General features: G+C 38.1%; 1 protein-coding gene across 1 annotated transcript in view; it reads right to left on the bottom strand.

Moving 5' to 3' along the window:
* LOC150084621 (serine/threonine-protein phosphatase 2A 56 kDa regulatory subunit gamma isoform-like) overlaps positions 1–16275 on the bottom strand; it is a 387095-nt gene that overhangs the window by 27818 nt on the left and 343002 nt on the right. Inside the window, exon 15 of the mRNA XM_090376516.1 lies at positions 6007–6135. Coding sequence (XP_090232642.1) covers positions 6007–6135 — 129 coding nt within the window. The remainder of the gene's footprint in view (positions 1–6006; positions 6136–16275) is intronic.

Here is a 16275-nt window from a genome sequence, read left to right as displayed (position 1 = left end):
TTCATTCTCCACTACCCAGAATGTAGTACCACACAGTTTATAAGTTACTATGGGGTTACTACTACAAATGTGCAGTACGTTGCATTTGTCAATGAACTTCAACTGCTGTTTTTCAGCCCAATGACCCACTTTTCCTAGATCTTGCTTCAGTAGCTCACGCTGATGACTGTCGTCAACTATCCTGCCAACCTTTGTGTCATCTGCAAAATTAGACATTAAGTCTAATATATCGTCATCAATACCATTGATAAATACTGAAAACAACCATGGACCCAGCACTGAACCCTGGGGAACACCACTAATAACATTAGTCCAAGAAGAGCAGTGTCCATTGATAATAACCACTCACTGTCTATTTCCACTTAACCATCCCTTTTTTTACAAACCAGTAACTTGCCCTTAATGCCATATTGCTCCAGTTTGTACAGCAGTCTTTATGTGTAGCAAAAGCCTTCCTGAAATCCAAGTATATATGATATCAAAATTATTTTTTGCCTCCAGTTCCTTGGTCACTGCATCACAGTAACCTATCAGCTTGGCTAGACAGGACCGCACCTTGACAAACCCACACTGCAATTGTAGTATAACTGCATGCCTGTTCAAATGGTCCTGAATTATATCTTTACCAGTGATTCCATTATTTTCCCTGGAACATATAGTAAGTTAACAGATCTATAATTACTCATATCACATTTTTATCCCCCTTTATCAACTGGCAGGGGGATACGTCTCCAGTCCATAGGGACCTCTCCTGAATCCAAGGATGCTCTGCGAATCATGTCTAAGGGTTTGCTTACCTCTTTTGCTGCCTCCCTTAATATAATTGGATATTTTCATCCACATAAATGCCTTTTTTATGTCCATCCTCAACAATTTTCCCTCCAATTTCCTTTTGGTTATCACAAAGTCATTTAGGTCCTCGTTAGAGTTTGATAAACTTCTGACATTCCTTCCCTAAAGAATTCCTCATGTGTGAATGTAGATGCAAAATACCTATTTAATTTGTCTGCAACATGAGCAGAGTCATCAAAGGTTAACCCATAGACATCAAGTGGCCCAATGTAATTCAATCCCTTCCTTCTACTGTTAATATAAGCACAGAAGTCTTTGCGGGTTTTTTTTTTTTTTTTTTTTGCATTCTTTGCCAAACACTTCTCATAATCTACCTTAGCTTGCCTGACTTCCTTTGTGACTTGATTACAGACTAATTTATATCTACCATAAGGTTCTGTATTAACTGATATTTATATGTATCCCATACATTTAGGTCTAAACCTTAAACAGCATTTCTTTGTTGGTATGAAAAGGTTAGTAGCTCTTTGATTACCTCCCTGAATACTTGCCATTTAGAATTTGCTGTTGGTAACATCATTAATTGTTCCCACTGCACACAATTTAAAAACTGTCTGTTTGTTTGTTATTTGGTTTTTAGGAGCATTAGCAACTAAGGCCATATTGCTCTGGGATATGAGGTGGTCATTCCCTTACCTTTCCGCATCCTCCGTATTTGGTGGTGATGGGCTCGAACCCTGGTCTAATCAAGAAGCGTGTGCTACGCACTTGCTGCTCCTTCCCACCTGGCTATGGAGGCGCCTAAAAACTGTCTGAAACCACTACAGTCACCCTTACAAAAGCAAAAGCCTTTCCCTTTACCTTTGACAGTAGTTATGTCTTTAATTAAATTACACATTAGTGTACTGATTGTTGCCACCCAGTGGATCTTTTATCTGCAGATTCTTAATGCACGAAGAATCATTGCTGATAACCAGATCAAGAGTATTGCTTCCTCTTGTTGCCTCTCTAAAATGCTGCTGTAGAAAACAGTCATCTAAGGAATCCAGAAAGTCTCACTAGTGTGTGAGTGACCAACCCACAGATTTCATTCAACATCTGGGAAGTTAAAATCCTCCATTATGAGACATTCCGATTTGCTGGCCTACTCTATTTCTCTATATAACTGTTTGGTATAGCCATCACAGAGATTTAGCCAAAAACACCCTCCCACTCTCAATTTTGGTTTTCCAATACTTATATCACACCAAACTGACTCAACATTGCACTCATCACCCAAGTCAACTGGATTCTTAACGAAGAGCATAAGCCCTCCACCTCTCCTGTCCTTCCTGTACACATTGTACTCCCTGTATTCGAATTCAGCATCACTTAAGGCTGAGTTGCACAACATCTCTGCTATTTCTACAATGTCTGCATTTGATGACTTAATCAGTACTTCAAATTCATCAAATTTATTTATAATGCTCCTAGTATTAGCGTACATGCAAATTTCTTACTCTTAGTTACCGTAACAAAGCTCGTGTATTCATTTGTTCCATGATGACCCACAACAGGGTTTGAAATCCCAGACATCTTGCTTTCTAAGCTGCTGCATGTACCAATAGTAGCAATGCAAGAGTCATTTACACCTCTTCCATGGCTCTATTTAAATAGATGGATATACAAACTATTAGTCTGTGTATCCACCAAGCTAGCAGTTTTCCGACCCACCTATTACTGCTTCCATGGCATCAGCAAATATTCTTGCAGCCCTTCTATTCATGTGTACATCATCCCTATAAAAACAGTTTCCTCTGAACAAACACAGACCATGCTGAGAAAAATTCTACCTCAAGAGTCTTGCACATTCTCTCCAGGGTTGAATTGATTGACAAGGCTCCCAACATATACTCCCTTCTCTTGTGTTTGGACAGAATTGTAGATACCTTGAAATTCAATCCTAACTCGCATCTGTTTCCCAACACTGCCCTGTACTTTTTAAGTATGTCCTCAGATCTCTTACTCTTAACATCATTAGTGCCAACACGTACAACAATAATATCACCTTTTGTGCCCTGAAAAGATAATATTTGCTCTACATCTACTTTTTCCCCTGGCAGACATATTCTGGTCCTTTTCACCTATCCTTGCACAACATATTTCCTGTTTCCCTGATAATAGAGCCGCCAACAATAACTAGCTCCTGTGGGACCAGTACATTCTGCCTTGAAGATTGCCACTGTGTTGTCTGATGTATAAGAGTGAGTTCTGCCATTGAGTTGGGCAGCTGAGAGCTTGATGGAATTCATTTTAATTCCTTTGAGGGCATCTACCCTACTCTTTAAATTCTTATAATAGTCCAACAGAATGTTGAGTTGGTGCCTAATTTCTTCACACTCTCTGCACCTAGCACACACAAAGACAACCTCCTTGGCTGAATCACGTCCTGGGTGAAGGTGGTAATTGAAGACTTGAAACTTCTCTTTTGTTATAGGGAAATAATGAAGTCACTGATTAAAGAAGTAATGTGAGACTATCTACAGAGGAATGCAGTAATACATCAATTATAGCATGGATCTATTAAGGGCAACAGAGTGGTTTTTTATGGGCACTATGCAGGTGGGCTGAGAAGTAGACTGATACCACTTCTGAACCCATTATCTAGGTTGAGAAGTAGCAATTATAGGTTAAAATTCACAAATGCAAGGTGACTCGTGTGTAGCAGTAATCCCAGAACAACATACCAACTGTGCAGTAACACACTCAAGGTAGCAGAGAATGAAAAGGCCATGGGGTAATTTTGTGCAGTCAGACATGAAATTCTCTGAGCAGTATAGATGGGCTGCTAAACAGCTCACAGGGTTTCATCAATGATATACAATATTTTTTTCAGTAGGGAAAATGAGATAATTATAACAATCTAAGACAATGGTAAATCTTGAGTACTGTATACAGGTCTGGAAGGCTCATTTTAGGAAGGATGTGATCTGTTAGAATGGATGCAGAGAAGAGCAACAAGATTAGTGAGCGGGAAGAAAAGGGTACTCTAACCAAGAAAGATTCTGGCTCTGAAAATTGCATCTGGAAAGTAGGCATCTGCGAGGACATCTAATTGAGATGTTTAAGGATTTCAATGGATTGAATAAGCTAAATGTTGGCTTCATTACCCTAGCTCAGATAACACACATAAAAGGGGCACAATTTTAAATTAAGGAGCTATGGCAGCAGGAATGACGTGTGGAAATTTGCTTTAAGCAAATTGTTGAACAAACTTCAATCCGGCATTGTGGAAGTGAGTATTCTGAATAAATTTAAGGAGGAATTAAATTTAAGGAGGAATTTAAGGACAAATTATTAGAGACGAGGGACAGATGATGGGAAGTATATTTTTTTGTTTTTATTTTGTTTATTTTATAATTTATTTATTTTATTTAATATGTATTTTATTTTTTAATATTATTTTTTGGCTAAAATCTATTATTTGGGTGCCACTTGTCTGCGTGCAGTGGGCATGGTCGTAGAACAGAGTGATTGTACAGTCCAGTTCTGTAATTGGGTGATTATTTTGAAGGCATTTTGTGTCGGCGAGGAGGGGGTGCGTGGCTTAGGTAGGGTGTTTATCCCCCCACCATCCCGCTGTTTTAAAATTAGAAAATGAGTTACCGATTTTAAAACAGCTGAAACGGGGGGGGGGGAGAAGAGGAATAAACACCCTAGGCATATCAGGACAGTGGGCGGGGAAAGCAGTGAGTGGCACCTGCCAATCACTGCTTTTTTCCAGTCTGTTTGTTGAAATATGGCCTAGTATCCAAGATCTGGAGCTTTACCTATTTTATTTGAATAACAATGTATAAGCCTGCTTCCTTTCATAATTTGCCAACTCTAATACTTGAACATTGTATAAATCAGTTGCATAAATTGAGGTTTGTTTGTTTGTTTGTTTGGTTTTTAGGAGCATTAGCAACTAAGGCCATATTGCTCTGGGAATATGCGGTGGTCATTCCCTTGACCTTTCCACATCCTCCGTATTTGGTGGTGACGGGCTCGAACCCCGGTCTAATCAAGAAGCGTGTGCTACGCACTGCTGCTCCTTCCCACCTGGCTACGGAGATGCCGCATAAATTGAGGCTAAGAATTCATATAAAATATACGTAGGGTGTCTTTCATTCTTAGAGAAAAAAAATTTATCAACAGTATTTCATGTGTTGTATATATGTTATATTATATATTAATTTTCTAAATGAAATTAGACAGAAATTTGATCTTAAAATTTAATTTGGCTACACTAACTTTTAATACTTACTGTGAATTTTTATTTTTATAAATCAAAACCAGTGATACTGACTTCAATGTCATTTTTTAATGGCTGACATTAAAGACTAACAGAAGAAAAGGGAAAAGGTTAGCTATTGCCGTATTATTTTCCATTCTGTTGCAGATTCTTAAATACACAGTTGACCACAATCTCATCCTCCAGTTTTGCATCGACAAAAACACCTCATATGTCATATGAAAGGTCTTGAATGAGTTTATAAATCAGAATTGCTTAATTTTTAAATTAAGACATTACTTAATAATGAAAATAGCAATAAGAGCTTAATTGATGGTACTCATCTAAGTGTCATATTAAGAAATTACATAATGATCAGACAATCACTTTATGGCTGCCTGAGTTTTATGAATTTATGGGCAATGAAAGTAACCCATAAATCCAAATGAATTAGAATCTTTATGTAGTGCAGTATGCATGTAAATTGAAATTATCACTGAAGAAACTGAAGTCTTCCTCTCCTTGCATAAATCAAAATCTTCCTTCATTTCTTAGAACAGAGCCATACAAAATATTACAGTCAAATGTCTTGCGCCACTTTCCTGAATCACTTCATCAGACACTGATGAAGTGATTCACTGGAAAAGGAATGGTAGTAGCTGGTTGTAGTAAAGAAAACTGTCATTTCATACAAGGTATTCTATAACTGCAGCACTTTCACTCATTTACATAAATAAATTCCAAAGAACTAATAAAACTTCAAATTATGATACATGTTGCTACCTCTGGTCACCAAGTGTGCTGTAATATTTAAAGGCTGCCGCAAAATTAAGGCTATACACTATTACAAAAATTGGGAAAACTAATGACTATAAACTTTACAATTAAACTGTAAGGAATGAAACATTATGCCAAGCTGGAATAATACAACTCATAACTGATGCAACGTAACCACTACCTACCTGTTTGACTTCTACTTCAAGTTTTTCATATGTCATTTCCTCATCATCAATAGGAGTTGGAAGATCACCTGATAGTTGTGAGCTCACAGTGAAAAAAATGCCATCAGCCTCTGGTATAATTTCCTGAAACTAGAGAAATAACATTACTTCTGCTACTACATCCATGACAGAAACAATTTTTTTACTAATATGACTATAAGAAATTTGTTTTTTTACCATATATCTATAGTTTCAGCCTAAAATATTCTGGCAGTTATACAAAATTAATGATCTAAGAAACCTGCAAAATAACTTGTTTTATTTATGTTCAGAGTTATAATGAGGTGAGAGAGAGAGAGTCCAATAGGTAAATATATTAAGACCAGCAATAATCTAAAAATAGGTTATTACAGGTCAAATGTATAAAGAGTTAAAAACAAGAGTTAATTTAATGAAAACAAGTAAAGAAACAGAAGTATATATGATAACTACTAAAAAGTGCATATATGTGTGGGTATACAAATTTTAGGTTTTAAAAATTTTGGACATATCAACTTTGCCAGTTAAAATCCGACCAGGTGTATAAGACTCAGAAAGGCAGTTAAGTGCTAAAACACTGAAATTGTGTCAGTGCTCACACACAAGAGGGTCATCAGCCCTCAGCAGAAAAGTGTATCATGTGACTATGTTCTATGCAGAGCTCAGCTGAACTCTTCCTCTTTACAGTTCTTGCACTGACTAGATTGCCAATGCTCAATTACAGGCTTAATCTCATATAACTTGTTTGCAGCCTGCCCTGCCCATGCCACAAGTATTGCTACTAGGAAACCAGTTTATTTCGTATTACTTGCCTGTAGGCTACAGAGAGAGAGAGAGAGAGAGAGAGAGAGAGAGAGAGAGAGAGAGAGAGAGAGAGAGAGAGAGAGCTAACAAGTAAGAATTATAAAAGGTCACTGTTCATTTGATTACAGTGTCTACTAAATCATTTCCCCATGATCCAAATGTGGCAGTAGAAGTGAATATCAAATTCAGACAGGAAATGAAAACTTCTGCTGTACCAGGATAGGATGAGGATTAAACCTAATCAATGATGAGGCCCTGCAACAAACTGAGAGAATCAGTATATACAATAACTCACCAAAAATAGACAATACATTTTTGGTGGCGGTGGATGTATAAGTGATTCAAAGTTAGCTCAAATGCGTACAGCTCTGCAATGAATATGCTGCATTGGGTGCGGGATCTCCTCGGATATTATAGTGTCTGGGAAGGCAGCTGCAGATCACATAGACACTTCTGACTTCAAACCATCTGCGTAGCGCAGGTAGGCAGCAGACTGGGTACTCCCTCAGTTGTTAAGGGAGCAGTTACAGACTGGAACATGAGCATGCCAGTGGAGGGTACCACTGGAGTACCACAATGTCCAAATTCTGAGTAGCCAGTGGATACAAATAACAAATGGACAATTAGCAGTCTGGTGAGTGACCACAGATATTCCCAGCAGGGCTCAAAACCAGGCATACACATATGGGTGGTCTGGCAGGGATTTCAGTTTGAACGCATGCTACAGAGACAACTGTTTCCAACAAAGCAATAACAATGATTCAACATAAAGGTTCCGGAAAGATGTTTGAAATGCTCCTGTAGCAATACAAATTGCCTGATGGTGGATGGATCCAGCCATCAAAGTATGCTAAGTCTAGCACACAAATATATACAGTCAGTCCTTGTATGGCATGATAGTTGTGTTCTTAGAAACCCTCGTGCAATGCAAAATCGTGCAATATAAACAACAGGCCCTATGGGAAAAATTGGGTTAGGTGCCAACCACCCAAGATTGAACACACATTTGTAACCAAAACATTACCAAACACAATAAATAATCGTAATAAAATACTTACATATTTTATTATGACTATAACATAATAAAATATTGCTAATGCTTTTGCTTCTATTGTAAGCAAACTTGTTTTTTGTTTGATTTTCTATCCAAACAGATGACAGCCATTCCATCTCTTCCAATTCTTTGTGTCTTAATTTAATGGATTTTAATTACACTTTGAGTTGTTCCTGCTATGAAAGTTTTTATTTTCTCTGCATTCTTTGTAATTCTCAGCGTTGCCTCATTTAGGCCTGTAGCATGTGCAATATCACATGGTCTTTCACAGTTCGCTCAAAGTGTTTCACAATTTGATATTTTTTTCTCTATCGACAGAGGCGGACTGGCCATAAGCCTTACCAGGAAACCACAGTGGGTCGGAGGCCAGTGTGATTTTGGCCATAAATGCTAGTATGAGGTCACTACAAATTTTCCCGGGTAAGAATTTTTGACCTCGTCCGCCTCTGTTTAAAGATATTGCTTTTCTTTTTCTATCTGAATCTGTAGTGTCTTCACCAGGATGCTTCCTTTTCAAACCTTTTAAGTATTTTATTCATTTTTTAAGGAATAAAACACAAATACAAAATGAGTTGGCACGCTTGATACACATAAACAAAGCTGTGCGCGTGTAGCAACTGAATAAACAACACCGTGAAGGCAGAGAAAACTCTATTAACACCTCACTAGCTCACATTTTACTAAAGCACATTTCTGGGGGTTACTACCATAAAACAATAAAAACAATTTCCAGTTGCGTTCCTGCTAGTGGAATCTGTTATAAACTGGTAGTAAACTCGATCTAATTGCATTTGCGATAATACCGATAGCTGGAATTTTACGTTATTACGGTGATGTTTCCCCTTCAACGATATAAAAATCATAAATACATTTTCAGAATCTTCTCTTCATTCCTATCGTGTTGCGTTCAGTTGGGGTTATTCCGAGTCCGACTGCCATTTCTTGTAAACACAAAGGCAAATCATGCATAAGCAAATTTGTTTCGTGTTATATACGATATCGTTCCCCTATTTATAAATCGTGTACGATCAAATTCGTGTAATGTAAACACGTGTTAAACGAGGACTGACTGTACCTGAGATATCTTCAAACAGTCCTATGGGGCTGGGAAATTCCATACTGCAATAATCACACTCAAACACCAGCCAAGCAATTAAAAATTTTTCTATAAAATAAAATACTATGATAGAATGTCAGGAGACTAAACTATTACAATAAAATCAATTAAAAACAATACTAAAATCGTTAAAATTTTGCTAAAATACCGAAGCTTTCGGAGACTACTGTCTCCTTCTTCAACAGTGTACTATTACTGTAGTGACACATCCTTAAGTAGCAGGCCCATGGCATTCGAACACGTGATTCACCAGGCACATGGTCGGCATTCTCCACATGCACATTGGAAACGGAAGTGGCTCAGGAATGTGTCAAACCGGTCATCCCATCTGAGGACAACCACCTCAAACGGGGTGTAAACACATACCCCTGTCCCTGTTAATAGTATTATGACTGGATGAACTGATTCGCAAGTTCTCGAGCCACTTGTGTTCCCAAAATCCATGGGCACGTTCAGTAATGACCGCATCCTCAGGGAAGATCCGATGTTGCTTCTCCCAGAAATGCTCTGCCACAGTAGACCTCGCATAGTTTGCAGTCTTAATATCGGTCATGTGAGATGCTTAATCTAATTTGGATTGCCCAAGTGCATGATGGAGGTGCAATAAAGTGTATCAGTTGGCACCCTAAGAATTAGAGGAGATTGCATGTAGGATATTCAGGCCTCTCATGCACTTTGCACATAGTTGACAGATATGCCAACTATATGCAAAGTACACAAAGACATATGATAGTAAGGCCAACTTTCTATCAAATACAAGAAGCCCTAAAAATCTAGTCTCAGGTACTACGGCAATAGCATTTTGTCCAAGTTTCAGTTCATGTTCGGGATGAAGAATATTACGCTTGTGATAAAAATGTATGCAAACAGACTTTTGCAATGAACTTGGAGGGAACAATAGGACAAAGTTTTTAATAAAAGCTGGAAGATGACCTCTAAAGCTAATGCTGTAAATGTCTTTTAAAATTCCAAATCTCCAAATTGTATCACATGCTTTTTCCATATCGAAGAACACTAACATTGAGGGTTCCTATTTTAAGAAAACATCTTGGATGGACATTTCCAACCTAATTAAATGATTCAAAGTAGAACTGTTCTACTTTTAACCATTTAATTGTTTCCTTAGAAGTGGCACTGCACTATGGAGAAAAGGCCAAATGCCTCCAAATACCATCTAGGGCAAATGTTGACCATTCTCTCCAGGATTCTTCACAGACAGATAAACAGAGTAATAGGATGGTAGTTCACTGGGATTTGAGGATTTTTTGTGGGCTTAGGAAATGAGCACAACTGCCTTATGCCAGGAATCTGGAAACTGCTCCTCTAGAAAGAAAGGTTGCCCATGGATTTTGCTGAATATGTTTAATTATTTCATAATGGATAAGATATAGTTCAATAGGTTGGTTGGTTATTAGGAGTTTTATGGCGCATCAGTATCTAAGGCTATTGTGCGCCAAAGTTCAATAGGACATACCTTAGTAAGGGTTAGAGCTGTTTTTAACTCTACTTTGGTGAAAGACCCATTACAAGGATGACAATCCTTAGACTTAAAAATTAATTGACTGCTTTTTCAATTTTGTCTTTCAGGACTGCAAACTCTAGGGAGTAAGATGTTGAAGAGATGCTAGAAAAGGTCTCCCCAAGAGCATTCCTATTGTACTTGAATCTGCAATAATGCATCCATTATGTTCCAGGACCGATGAAGGGTGCAATGTATATTTTTCCTTCACTTTCCAGTTTTGTCACAGATAGCATCAGTACTAGTCAACTGGGTAATAGTAAATTCACAATTCCTATTGCCTCTGACAACAAATACAGTGTGCCTGTGGTGAGTGCACATTTAAAGGCTAAGAGATTAAACGTGGTGGGATATCTATGAAATATACTTGAGCTTTGTTTTGAGGGTTTTTTTTTTTTTTTTTTGCTGCTGTGTCCACATTCCACATAGGTTTGGGAAATGGTGGAAACTGGACAGATGTTATTGAAATTGTAATTGCAGCTGCATAGATAATTTTTTCTGACATACACCACTGCAGCACTGATATGTTCACAAATGAAGATTGTGATGTTAAACTCTTCCAGATGTTGGAAGACATTCCAGTCAACCTGATCAATCTTCCAATGGGATACCCTAAAAGGAAGGCTTGGACTCCCATTAAATATGCTGGTTATCACAGGGAAGTGATCACTTCCATTTAACCCCGGGGGCTCACATCTGGTGAGTATGGGCTTGGCACACCCAGGGTCCTGAGCTGGATATCATCATTCTTCTCTTTCTTGGTGATTCCCTCTACTTTTGACTCTCTCTCTCTCTCTCTCTCTCTCTCTCTCTCTCTCTCTCTCAGGGTAACTCGGGAACTTTTTTTTTCCCTGGTGCAGCATAAGCCTCAGGCTTCCTTGCATCATGTGGTTATTAATAATAATAATAATAATAATAAAAGTTCTCCTCCACTTCCCAAAGAAGGAAAGAAGGGTTGTATACAGAAAGATCAACAGCAGAAAGCATATGTAAAATGTGATACTTCCCATATTTAGAAGGGAGATGTTACATGCTCTATGACATGCTCCCCTTCCACTAACATCAGCACTATTCCACATACCCATCGAATCTGTCAGTCACATGTAGCAAATAAATGGAACAAATTGTTCATAAAAACATTACCGTAAGGCAAACTTTCTACATTGGTGGAAAGCAGCACAGGTTGAAATGGGGTCTGGTTTCCCCCAAAGATAACTTCTCCATAGGTAGGTCCATTTCCAGTTACTAGTATTATGCAAGGAACGGTTTTCATTTTCTTTCAAATACGTCTCCTGCAATTAAAAGCAAACTGGATCATGCTTTTGTGGGAGGGCCTTCACATCATCACTACTTCATTGGAATCCACAATTCCACTATAGAAATTAAGCCATTATTTTGGCTTGGCAGCTCCATCAGTTGACTTCCAAAGTGCTGAGAGCTTACTTTTCTCAGTCTTGGATTTATCTTTTTTTCCGGGAAAGTATGGACACTATTCTTTTATACATTTCTTCCACTGAAAAGAACTTAAAGACTGAATTGTCTGATACTTCTTTTACCTCAATATCCTTTTGTTCTTGTGAACTAAGGGGGGGGGGACATTATGTTTTTTTATTCTTTTCTCTAACAGTTTCTTTTGTTACCAGTGGAACGTTAGGAGGCTCAGATATGGGAATAGCAGCTAGCTGGTTCTTCGGTGCAGGTTTTTTGAGCCTAACAGGAGGTGTCTAATAAGAATGTCTCTTTAGGTGGGCTAATCATTTCTGTTTAAGTTTCAACAAAACATCTCCCTGCTGTCTTCTGAGTATAGGCTCCTTTCTATTTAAAGGATTTGCTGTTTTTCATGCCTCCCGATATGATATGCTCAGCTCTGCCTTAAGGCTTTGCATTTCTTTTTCTTCTTCTTTCCACCACATGCCCGTTAAGTATACAGGGTGCCCTCCTTGGCAGTTAATGCAGGTAGGTTTTGTAGCTGAACATGATGTAATGCCATCATCCTTTGCATTACATCAAGACCACCACACCACACCAGGCCATTTGTGAGTGTCCATATTTCTGGCATTTAAGCACACCTTAAGTGATTTGATATATATATGGATGAACTGTGCAGTTTAGATAGCCAGCATTGATTGAATTAGGAAACACTGGTGAATTAAAAGTAAGAATTAGGTTTCTAGTGGATACTAGATTCCCATCCCTACACACAAATATTCATTTTCCTTTCTTACTTCAAAACAGATTTCCTCCTCAGTGTCTTGTGGGGTGTTACTACAATCGGTATTCCCCAATGGATGTTGCTCAGAGCTGTTCTGAGTGCCTATCACTTTTGGTTTAAACAAGGATGTTGCCAGAACAAAGCTGTCTGAACAACTTGGAACCGTAGAAACCCTTCTTGATGAGGAATGGTGACATTTTTCCTATGGACTTTTCACTAGTGGAGTGTACAATCAGGTGTTGAGGTGTTGGACCTGATGTATCTTCGGTTCTGAGTCTTTTTGCTGAAGAAACGTTTTCTGTGTCAATTGTATAATTTTCTTGATAGTGACCTATTTAGGGTCCCAGAGTATTAGGATTCATAGTGGTTTTTTGATGTGAAAGCATCTTTGGTGGCACCTACTACATTTTTGGACTGAAGCAAAACCAATTGGTAACAAACATTTCTTACAGAAATGAAGTCACTTCCTAAATGGCGCTAGCAATGCTAACTCAGTCACTAATGTGATTCGGTAGAATAAGTAGCAGGTAGTAATATTATGCAAGAATAAAAGCTTTAAAGCCACCGAAGAAGCCTCCCATATCGACAAAAGAATGAGTTCAAAAACATAAAGAATGAAAAAAAAAAAAAAAAAAATTCAGTTTAATAAAATCTGCTTCTCAAGATTTTGATCAACATCAACCTTCTATATCAACTTCTCATCAAGAAGCTGGCCCGTCAACATCACGAAATTACATTCAAGAACTTTCTTAAGATTTTGATCCAAAATTTAAGTTAAAATGAATAACCTGAGGATTAGCTGAACTGGCTAGACAGAGTATACTGCAACAACCAACTTCAATTGCATCATCCAAAAGAGAATCAAAATCAATTTCAGCTCGATGCCTGTTGCATACCCTCCACAAATTTCAATGGTAGTCGAGCATGAAATCATTTACTTGAACATCGAACATGACTGTAACTCCTATAAAGGATTTGAACCACAACTGCTGAAAAATACATTTGGAGCTGTTCATGATATCCGTGATCGATTATGGTAAGAAAATGACACTTCAGAAAGTTATCCGTTACTTATCTTAGAATTTCCGACTGCAGATATAATGACTATGAAGGCCCAACCCATTAACTTCGTCCAAGCCAAGGATGTTTTCACATAAAATAAAACATCTTTTGTGCATACAGAGTACACATGCTGCTTTTTTTTTTTTGTCCAGTGCCAGGTTCCTTACCCACCACACGGCTCAAATAGTACATCCAATATCCAGCAAACAATAAATGTGCTAGGGAGTGGGATGCCAGGGCAACTTAGATACTATACCTGCCCTGAAACTAGTCCTGAACCATGTCCCTTGGACCAATAAAAGAAGTATATGAAATGAATGGTGGAAATATTTGTGGCTGTAATCTATCAATTTTAATGGCTAATCGGGTCTGATAAAGTGCAGCGTTCCGTGGCCCACGCGCCATGTGTTTCACCTCTCCTCTATGCCTCTCATTCCATTTGTGAAGTAGTGCCCATTAATCAATGCTATGCCACTAGCTGATTGATCCTGGTGAGCCATCCCAGGACTGTCTTATCAAAGAAAGGGCCAAGCTGGTGTGTTGAAGTGGGCCCTCAACCAACAGGATCCCCCATTTACAAGTTTCCAAGGTCACAGAACATGGAAAACATGCGAGCATTGGATCCCAGTGATGCTTGGAGTAGCAGCATCAATAGGCAGTTACCACACCACATAGTGGTGCCCACGTTGAGGGGTAATAAGTTAGAAGGGCTGCATGTAGTTTTCACAGAAATGATAACAAAGATAAATAAAATTAAAATACATATGGAGAAAGGTCATGGTGTGTGTTACTTTTTTTTTAAACTAGAGAGAGTTCTGAACTGGAATATTTCAGGATTGCTCTGATTGTTGTGAGAAGAGTTTTTTTTTTTTTTTTTTTTTTTCCCTTTGGTAGTTGTTGGCACATAGGCTTCTGTGGCCACAATGCACCTCCCAAGAATTTTGCAGTACTTTGATCCAAGCCCGAGGCGGGAATCGAACCCGTGACCTTTGGGTTGCCAGGCAGGCACTATACCCACCCGGCTAGCCCAGTCGGGTCGTGAGAAGAGTAATGTTCATTTGCTTCAGTTAATAATATAAACTTGCAAAAAATGGGTGGACTTAGCAGTGAGCTAATGATAATGTGATTCCCAACCTTTTTAACGTATGCTTTCATCATAATATTAAAAGGGTTGGGAATAATTTTAGAACTGTGAAATAATCACAGTATAAAACTGAATGTAAAAGATATCAAAAGAGCATGAACATGTGTATTGAAATAAGATTGTAATATTATTTTACTCTGATTATTTTATTGTAATAGTATTTAATTGTAATAATAATATTGTAATTGTAATATTGCAAATACTCCCTGTGCTCAAGGCCTCTTTTCTAATGCATATAACTGCCATAACTACCACCACAAAAGTAAGACACCCGTAAAAAGAGAAAATGATATCACAGAGCGGTGGGATTTTCATCACGTGTAGTACTAATGTATCGTTTTCTTTAACAAGTATCATTAACTAGAAAGGAAGTCAGTGAAAATGGAATGGGGGAAATAAAGAAAACAGGTTGGTTTTAATGGAGGTTTATTGGCACAAGGGCTACTAACTAAGGCCAAAATGTGACTGTCGCAGTAGTTCTGTAAACAAAATCTTTTTTTTTTTTTTTCCAGTCATATCTCAAATAAGTTCGTATAAATGAATTTGCTTTAAAAAATTAAAGAGGTTGGACAGATTTGCATCATTACTGAGAATTTGGTTCATCTCTAATGAGTTATTTTGGGTTTGAACCGCTTTAAAATTTGTTAAAATGTGACTGTCGCAATAGTTCTGTAAACAAAATCTTTTTTTTTTTTTTTCAGTCATATCTCAAATAAGTTCGTATAAATGAATTTGCTTTAAAAAATTAAATAGGTTGGACAGATTTGCATCATTACTGAGAATTTGGTTCATCTCTAATGAGTTATTTTGGGTTTGAACCGCTTTAAAATTTGTTAATTGAGCAGCATGGCTGTGTGGACACTCGAGGAGGATATGTTTCACCGTTAGTAGGGTGAAACAATGGTGACAGCGAGTAGGTTCATTGCCTGTCAGCAAGTAAAGGTGAGTGGTATGCATATGCCAGATGTATGTACTTGCAAGGACCACCTCTTCCTGTCTGTTCACTCGAACTAATTTCCAGCACTGTGGAATTTTCTTTATTTCGAAGAGCTTATTTTGGGGTTGTTGCTGCCAGACGGATAAAGCAGGGATGTATTGACCAATGATGCCCGTTGGTCAATACATCCCTGCTTTATAGTGAGTTTGCAATCCATATATGGAATAGAGGCAAGTGAAGATATAGGATTTACTGGATTTTTAGCTGCTTCATCTGCCTTCTCATTTCCCTGGATTCGGGCATGCCCAGGAATCCAGCAAAACCCTACCACTGTGTTGTGTTCTGTTAGATTTATCAAGAGTGCTCTGATATCTTTCAAAATAGGATAAGAAAGCTGGGATA

The sequence above is a fragment of the Mastigoproctus giganteus genome, chromosome 6 (assembly GCF_048544385.1).
Source record: "Mastigoproctus giganteus isolate SK-2022 chromosome 6, ASM4854438v1, whole genome shotgun sequence".
In the NCBI taxonomy this organism is placed as follows: domain Eukaryota; kingdom Metazoa; phylum Arthropoda; class Arachnida; order Uropygi; family Thelyphonidae; genus Mastigoproctus; species Mastigoproctus giganteus.
The sequence above is the reverse complement of the archived record's forward strand: the minus strand, read 5'-3'. Positions and strand labels throughout refer to the sequence as shown.